The sequence below is a fragment of the Cicer arietinum genome, chromosome 7 (genome assembly GCF_000331145.2).
Source record: "Cicer arietinum cultivar CDC Frontier isolate Library 1 chromosome 7, Cicar.CDCFrontier_v2.0, whole genome shotgun sequence".
NCBI classification, from domain to species: Eukaryota; Viridiplantae; Streptophyta; class Magnoliopsida; order Fabales; family Fabaceae; genus Cicer; species Cicer arietinum.
Window position 1 is genome coordinate 62298425 of NC_021166.2, and position 9157 is coordinate 62307581.

Consider the following 9157-nt stretch of genomic DNA (forward strand, 5'->3'; position numbering starts at 1 on the left):
TGTTTGCTAGTGACATGTCAATGTCAAATTCCTTGACCTCATTTCCATTTTTTTCTTTATATTTTTCAACGCACCAATGTGATTCAGATGCAGGGGACCCGTGTTGACAAACAAGACATATTAATGTGAATTTTCCACTCTTACATAAATAAACCTTAATTGATCCTTCAGGTGCAAACTAGCTAAGCTATTAAAAACAGTTTTAGAGCATTGACTTTAATTTCTTCTTTTTTATATATATAAATATAAATTTGAGTAAATAATACGTTTGTAAAAGAGAGAGAGAGAGAGGCAACAACCAATATAATGATGGAATGTAACTAACTACTTGTTGTATCCTCAGTCTCATTCTTCAACAGAAAACAACTGCACACTCACTTATCTACTACCAATTGCCACTTTATCTTTGCAACATTTCCCAACTTCACTCTTCCTCCATTCAATTCATTTTTCTTTGTTCTTTAAGTTACTTCAAACATATGTAAAGCTACATCCGAAGGTGACACAAATTCATTTCTATAATATCACTCTCAAAAATGGTAGATTAAATCTTCAATTAATGATAATCAAATTGTTATAATCATTATCATTATATAGTTAATTAAATCCTTTATATATATCTATATATAGCTTTGTATCAATGTGCCTCCAAAACAAGAAAGAAAAAGAATCATGTTCCTTTCTTTCACGTTTCTCTTGACATTAATATCATCATCTACGTTTCATGATAATCACACACCACCATCCACCAAAATATCCATCACAAACCACAACATTCAAAGCTTCACCAATGCTGGCATAGGCAACAATATCACTGGAATATCACAGTTCAAAAGATACCTATCTCGTTTTGGATATCTTAATCCACCACATGATCATAACAACAGAATCATCACTTTCAGCGACGAATTCGATGCTAGTTTTGAATCAGCGCTAATCAAATACCAACGGAATCTTGGAGTCCAAGTAACTGGAAAACTCGATACCAACACAGTTTCTGAAATGATGACACCAAGATGCGGTGTTCCAGACACAAAAACTCATCATCAACATAACAACATGACGAAGATGCATTCAACAAAGCACTTTGTATATTTTCCAGGAAAACCAAGATGGTCACGTGACAACGACATGCCAATCACACTAAACTACGCCTTCTCACGTGAATACATGATTCATAATATAAACATGCAAGACATAAAAAAAACATTCAAAAGAGCATTCTCTAGATGGAGTAGGGTTATTCCGGTGAGTTTTATTGAAACTGAAGATTATAGTTTTGCAGATATTAAAATAGGGTTTTATAGTGGTGATCATGGTGATGGTGAAGCATTTGATGGAGTTCTAGGAGTGTTAGCACATTCTTTCTCGCCGGAGATAGGAAGACTACATCTGGATGCAGCGGAGACGTGGGCGGTGGATATGGATGGTACTAAGTCGGAGGTGGCGATAGATTTGGAGTCAGTAGCAACACATGAGATTGGACATTTGTTAGGTTTGTCACATAGTTGTGTGAAAGAAGCTGTTATGTATCCAAGTTTAAGGCCAAGAGATAAAAGAGCAGATTTGAATATTGATGATATTAAAGGAGTTCAATCACTTTATGGATCTAATCCTAATTTTAGATCTCACTGGTCATTGGGATCTGATCTTTCCACTAATCATGCTGCAAACTTTGGACTTCATACTTTAATAATTGCTTTCATTTTTGCCCAATTCATTCACATTGTTTTATAATTTCAACCTTTCTATATACTTCTAATACTTTGAAGCCGGCCATATGTTTAAATTTCTAGCAGGCTCAATTTTTTATGAGAGCCCAGCCCGATCCAACTAAAACAGAACACAAGTCCAGACATCTAAATAAAATTACATTAATATTTGTGTACCCAAAATTGTAGTTTTTATTCATTTTCTGCTTCACAATAAGTGTACTTTTTTTTATTAATTTTACATGTATTAAAAAATTGCCTATAAACAACAAAAATAATAATTTTACTAAATAATCTTTTAAACTATTATTGTGTGTTTGTGGTTATCATAAATGCACAGTAGTATATAGTATTTTGAAGGAAAATGTTAACAAGTATCTCAAAAGACACTTGTTAAACATTCCAAAAAAAAAAGGTTTAATTGTATTTTTTGTCTTTTTATTTTTATTAATTCACGAAATTGATTTCTCTATTTTGATATTTGACAGTTTTAATCCCTCTTTTAAATTTTTAAACTAAAAAAAAATGACAATTTAAGATATTTTAAATAATATGATATACAATTTAATGATATAAAATAATCTAAATACATTAATTATTAATATGTCATTAATTAAATTACAAATATAAAAAATTCAAATTTTAAAAATTAAATTTTTATGGTGTTTTAATTTTAATTTATAAATTTTAATCATTCTACGTCATCCTAACATATAACACTTATTTAAAACATGTAATATATTTTTTAGTTAAATGATCATAATTATCGATTTTTATAATAAAAACAGTAATTTTTTAAATCAGTAAAAAACTAAAAAACTAAAATTATAATTAAAAAATAAAACTTTTTTAAAATATCTACTATTAATGTCTTGAAATTTTTAATAAATACTAAAATTATAATTAAAAAATAAAACTTTTTTAAAATATCTACTATTAATGTCTTGAAATTTTTAATAAATTTTTTTTTTATAAATTTTTTATTTTTTAATAAATATCTTTAGAACAATTGTTAGCGTGATACTGTTTTAAAATAATGACATAGCATTCGAAAAGAAATATTAAATATTTTATTAAAAATTGAAAACGACGATGAACAGTGACAAGTAGGATTTAGATATGGATGAATAATTGAATAGTATGTTAATTAGGTGAAAGTAAAAGTGAGAAGATAAGAAGTGAAAAGTGGGATTTGGTTACCGTGACGTTGAAAGTTAAAAGGAATTAGTTTGTTTCCAAAAAATGGTCAAAAGTGGGTTATGAAAGTTGTGCACTTTATTTGGAGATACTCTAAAAAGCTAAGCTAAGCTATTACTATATCCATATCCATCCACCCACATGTTCTCGTGACCAAAATGTATGGCCAAGAAAAAACCAACGCATTTTTCCTATTTTCATTCACAACACACTTCACGTACGACAGCCACGCTTCTCTCTTTTAAATCAGTTACTCAAAGTTGTAATTACGAATTATATTAAAAACTCAAATCGAATAATTAATTCTTCCGAATTTTCTCATTCTTATCCATCTACAAACACGTAACTGTTGCTTGCTTGCTAGCTGGGGCTACCTCAGAATTCAGATTGCAGACTCGCACTGTATATATGTACTCCTATAATATCCACGTCGATCACAAATAAAGACATTTTTGTCCTTTTAATATCTGCCACATTAATTTCTTCTGTCAAAATAACAAAAACAACCTTAAATATGTATTTGGTTGAGAAATTCGATCTAACTTTTTGTTTTCATTATTTTAATCTTTAAACGTGTTTAAGATTATTCAATTTAGTCGGTGTAATCATTCACTCAAAATCCATCAAAATATATTTTTTATAATTTAGATATAATAGTCAATATAGAAATAATATATTACATATTTAAACATCAAAATAATACTCGTTTTGTTATTTATAATATTTATTCATCTCAAATTACATCAAATAAAATATTAATTAATTTTTTACTTATTACATTATTTATTTAATTATTTTAATAATTATTATAATAAACCAGTCACATTTTATCATTAAAATGATCACACAACTAATTTTATTAAGAACTCCATGTAAAACAATACAAATAAAATAGAGACAGATGAATTAATAAATTTTGTGGTGCAAATTAATTCTCCACTTTTTAAGGCAATATTGATTGAAGACTATTAAATTAAATTAGATATTTGCTATTGACTTTGGACAACTATATATATACAGATCTACAGAGAGAGAGGGCCTAGCAATTAAAGAAGCTTCAATGAATCTGCAAAAGTTAGTAGGCTTTGGGGTACTTTGAATTCTTCTCCCAAAAGGAAAGGAAACCCAGTCAGTCAACTGCATTCAATTAATTTTCAGAGGATGAGATGGGATGTTTCAAACCTTAATTTGCACCTCACATCTCCACCCTTATCCGCTTCATTCATAAAAGGAAATCAAATTACCTAATATTAAAATTAACCTCACTTACCTTAGTAAACATATGCACCAACTACTGGTTAAAAACTGTGTCATTTTTTATGCGTACGTTCTTATTAACTAACCTTCATTTCCATATCAAATATGTATTACGAGAATAATTAAAATAAAGTATATCCAGTTACTATCACTTCGATTGTTTAATAAAGTATGTGATCATCTATAGCAGCCGCATGAAATAAGAGTTGTGGGGAGTTGTTGCAACTTCAATTAACATATATAGAGGATCTAATTAATTTCGTTATTACAAATTGAAAAAATTATCGATGAACACCTAAATACCTCAATGATAGGACTTTAAGAGATAAAGAAAATGATAAAGATGTGAAATGTTCATAGTATGATAAAAAGATACAAAATATTAAATGAAAGGATTGTTGTAACAAATGACATGCACATGATACATACCTATTTCATGTACCATGCAATACACGAGAAGATATAGTATGTTTATTTTAAAAAGAGGGTGGCATGAAAAATCTGGTAATTTGTTTTTATCCGGTCTATAAAATGTAATTATTATAATAATAACAAGAACTTAACACATGCATAATGACATAGTTAGAGAAAACATGAATTAATATAATAAATAAAAAAGAAAGAAAAGGCGGAGCTGGTAGGAATATTATAATTTATATGTAGATTGATTATGGGACAGCATGGTACATACATGCATACATTGAAGTTTGTATTCACAAAAAAAAAAAAAAAAGTGAGCCAAAACAAGAGAAATTATTAAAAAGACTGATAATTAAACATTAATTTAATTCTACAAACATAAAAGTTGAAATACTAATAGTATATGGATGTGTTTGATCAACACATGACATCCTTGAGAAGCTTATACCTGCGTGTGGCGTGTCTAGGTGAAGGAATTGGACTACTCTTCCCGGCCTTCTCCGAATTACCACCGTTCTCCTTCATTAATTTATGGCCGGAGGAGGAGGAAGAGGAGGAGGATGAGGTGGAGGAATATTGACAACTACGGACGTTAGACGCTAAAGCCACCACCGGTTTGTTATGCGGCCTTGTTGTGGTTTTGGCTTCACTTTGGCACCAATCGCACACTTGTATTTCCGTTAATTCACCATACAAGTTACTACAATATCTGAAATAAATAATAAAAACAATATTATTATGTATGTGATGGTAGAGTAGAGAGTAGATGATGAGGAAACTTAAAAGAAAACAATATTATTACGACTTACGAGTGTTGGAAGCGGTAACGACATTTTTTGCAGCGGAAAAGTTTGTCATGGAAACCAACATCGCCGCACATGCAGCATACATCCACCATAGCCACTCGCAAGACAAAAACAACACACGAGGAAAGGAGAGACTGAGACATACTATATATATATATATAAGTGAGTCGGTTTCATAATTAAATAATTAAATAAAAATGGATTTTGAGACACACAGACAGGTTGCTTGCTGTCGTTTTCAGCTAAGCCGGGCAGCCCAGCCCATAGCTAAAAAGAGAACCTTAAACAAATAGACATATACTAAAAGACATTTTTGCCCCTTCATATTGTATCATTTTCAATTCTTTTTGTCGGTTTCGGGATTTTCTTTCTATAATTCATCACAATCACGCTTCACCAATTTTTAGATTTCTTTTTTCTGTTTTTTTGTATACAATATATAAAAACAAAGTGTCAGTGTTATTATTATAATCACGAACTTAGAACCGAAACCGACCAAAGCATGGATTGGACTGTAACAATAATTCATCATCAACATGGAATTTATATATATATATATATATCATCGTCTTCCTTAGATTCCATATTCGCAACTTTAAGTATAATACTATCGTAGTACTACGGGAAAAGTAACAAAGATATGCTTGCTTATAAATTGAAAGTTTAAATCTCTTCGAATACAACTAAAACGTTCAGTGGACAACTCTTTTGAGTATATACACTTTTGAATTTTTAACAGAATTAGAGATAAAAAATAAATAAAATTAATGTGATATCTTAATAATATCATAGAAAGAGAAAGACATCAATAAAATACAGTGTTGAATATTGATGTTGGAGAATATAAAGTGTATATATGTGTATCATTATTCTAAATACAATTATATATATTCAAAATAATAATGATATACACATGTTTATAATTTCTATACACCTATTCAACAAATCATTTTTTTTCTATATTTTTTTTTATTACATTGTCAAAATATATCAAATTCAATTTCAAGGTGTATGTACAAAACATTTTTCTATTCAAAATTGTTCCAAAAGTCACTTTAAGGTGTGATCTATCACAAATGTTAGTTTAGAGTAAATAGTAATGTATCAAAATTGTAAATATATTTTTAATTATTATTTTTTTGTTAGTATTTTTATTCTTATAAACTAAATTCATCAACGAAAAATACATTCGAGTATGAAATTAACAAATATAACATTCGATGATCAAAATAACAAACAAAAGATATATATATATATTTTTTTTTTTAATTTTGATATATTTGAAAATTATTTTGACAACGTTTCAAAACTTCAAAGATCAAAATATGTGTTTACGTGTTATTTTAGTATATATTCGTAATAGTATATATTTGTAATCACACTAAGTTTGACAAAATTATAGCACCATGGTTTTTAAAAAAATACAAAGTGCAGTAAATCACGCTCACGTAATGTAATTTGATCACAATTGAGTTTAAAAGTCTAGAGTTCATTTTGAGATGTTTGAATGTGTTCGAGTAAAATTGATTTACTTCTAAAATTGATTTTAACTTAAAGTTACAATTTAAGGCTTTTGCATCTATTTTAGTCTTAAATTTATTGTTCAATTTACATTTACATTGATGTATTCAAATATAATAAATAACTTTATTTTCAACTCATTTTAAACAAAATTAAATTAATTTGTGTCATGTGTAGTCTCGTAAATGAAACTCAAGTCACTATAATATTTTTACTTTAGGCAACAATTAAAAATTGTGGTGAAAAACAATAAAATTATAGTTTAAACTTCATGTAACAGTTTGTTCGCGAATTTTCACTTGTGCAGTATAGTTGTTGCCTATTTGAAGAGGCAACAATTTTTGCACTTCAGATCACAAATTCTTAAAAATGTTGTCTAAAAGGTATGTATAGCCCACATTTTAATGTAAATGTTTTAGGCAAAAATGTTATTTTACGCAATGAGTAATAAATATTGCCAATACGTTTAGGCCACATTTCTATAAATGTTGCCATATACCTCAAGACTATAAATTGTAAATAAAATTATATTCCAAAACATTAATAATACCAAGTCATTCTCCAAAATGACATTAAAAAGCCACTCTTCAAAATGTAAAAGCATATATGTTTGAAACTAATCCAAGTTAGGGATATAAACTTGTTTCTCACTTGTTATTATAAGGTCACTTTAGGCCACATTTTTATTCATCTTTATGCCACAGTTATACAATGTTGTTTGAAGTATGTGAAGACAACATTTCCATATCAAATTTCTACAGTTTTGGTGTGTTATAAGTTTTCATAGACAACGGTTCTAAAATATGGTCTAAAATACCCACAATTTTCTAGTTATAGCCTAAAATGAATAGACAACAGTTTTTATTAGAAAAGATAATAATGCTTTGGAAAATGTATGACCATGACAACATATACAAAAGCATTGCTTTTTTTTACTATAGGCTACGATTTTTAGGTCATTGACAAGTTTAACCTGACCTAAAGTCAAAAATATTATAATGAATGGTAATAAGTTGTGAGAATATTTGATATGTTATATGTTTGAATATGTAATTTTTTAGTGTGTATGAATTTCATCGCTAAACTCTTTAAAAAATGAAAAATACAATACTAGAAGATGACCTAAATTTTTTCGTTTTTATGCACAAATACTTTTTTTTACATTGCTAATCCAACTATTGAATTGAAAATATAACCAATACTACGACATAGAAATAGGCCCAATGCATGTTTTTTTTAACTTAGTTTAGTTAGTGTTGTGTGTGAAGTTAAATTTGGATTGAGAATTAACTTAGTTGTGAGTGACTATGTTGTTCTTAATATCTCATCAAGATTGTGAATCAAATGATATTACGATAAATTTTTTTTAACTATACATAATGATAACCACATGTTCAGAATGAATTAAAATTTATGAAAATGCATTGAAATGATTTTTTAAGTGAATTACATCCATGAATTAATCTATGTTGTCATGGATTGATTCACATGATCATTGTGACTTAATTATTGTAAAATATGAATGCGTGAATAGGAGTGTGAATCAATTTATGAGATCTCCGCAAATGGGATGAACTGATTCATCAATCATATGTTTCGATACAACAATGAATCGATTCAACAATGAACTTAATTATATGTTTCGATACAACAATAAATTCATGAGATCTCCGCAAATGGGATGAACTTAATTATATGTTTCGATACAACAATGAATCGATTCGTAGGTATGTGAATAAATTCACACAATATCAAAATCAATTTTGCAATATATTAAATTGTAACATTAGTTATTTGTAATAGCAAAATATTTACCACAAATAAAGATAACCAAAATAACTTATCTTGTAGTCAAGACCCATAAAGATATTTTTAAATAAAAAGTATAAATCTAATATTAAAATGATGTATAAAATTTGAATTTTACAATTAAAAGACTATTGTTAAAATTTATTTTTGTTTTTTAAAGTATTCTAAAAATGTTTCATATAACAAAAATTCAACACTTAAAAAGGAGCAACATGGGGGAAATTCCTAAACCCTAAAAACCCTACGATACTTTCAACGAAGAAGAAGAAGAAGAAGCAAAATCAACATGGGAAAAATTCCTCCTTCATTTCGTTCCGCACTCTCAAATCCAAACTTGATTAATTCATCTTCATCGCTCCCCTCTTCTTCCAAACCCCGTTACTTTCCCAAGAAAATCCCATCCAATTTTCCCGGAAAATCCCGAAAACTCCAGCA

The 9157-nt window shown here is 28.3% G+C and overlaps 3 protein-coding genes across 3 annotated transcripts in view; 2 read left to right on the forward strand and 1 right to left on the reverse strand.

Annotated features, from left to right (window-relative positions):
- The first annotated feature begins 441 nt into the window (after positions 1 to 441).
- Positions 442 to 1895, forward strand: LOC101501126 (metalloendoproteinase 4-MMP-like). Its single transcript, XM_004510051.4, has one exon. The coding sequence runs from the start codon at positions 673 to 675 to the stop codon at positions 1735 to 1737; it is 1065 nt and encodes a 354-aa protein (XP_004510108.1). The 5' UTR covers positions 442 to 672; the 3' UTR covers positions 1738 to 1895.
- A 2906-nt stretch (positions 1896 to 4801) lies between these two features.
- On the reverse strand, positions 4802 to 5555 carry LOC101500803 (uncharacterized). Its single transcript, XM_004510050.4, has 2 exons — positions 5396 to 5555; positions 4802 to 5295 (listed from the first exon to the last, which is right to left on the reverse strand). The coding sequence occupies exons 1-2, from the start codon at positions 5533 to 5535 to the stop codon at positions 5004 to 5006; spliced, it is 432 nt and encodes a 143-aa protein (XP_004510107.1). The 5' UTR covers positions 5536 to 5555; the 3' UTR covers positions 4802 to 5003.
- A 34-nt stretch (positions 5556 to 5589) lies between these two features.
- Positions 5590 to 9157, forward strand: part of LOC101500279 (pentatricopeptide repeat-containing protein At2g17670) — a 6279-nt gene continuing 2711 nt past the window's right edge. Inside the window, exon 1 of the mRNA XM_073363690.1 lies at positions 5590 to 5613. Coding sequence (XP_073219791.1) covers positions 5590 to 5613 — 24 coding nt within the window. The remainder of the gene's footprint in view (positions 5614 to 9157) is intronic.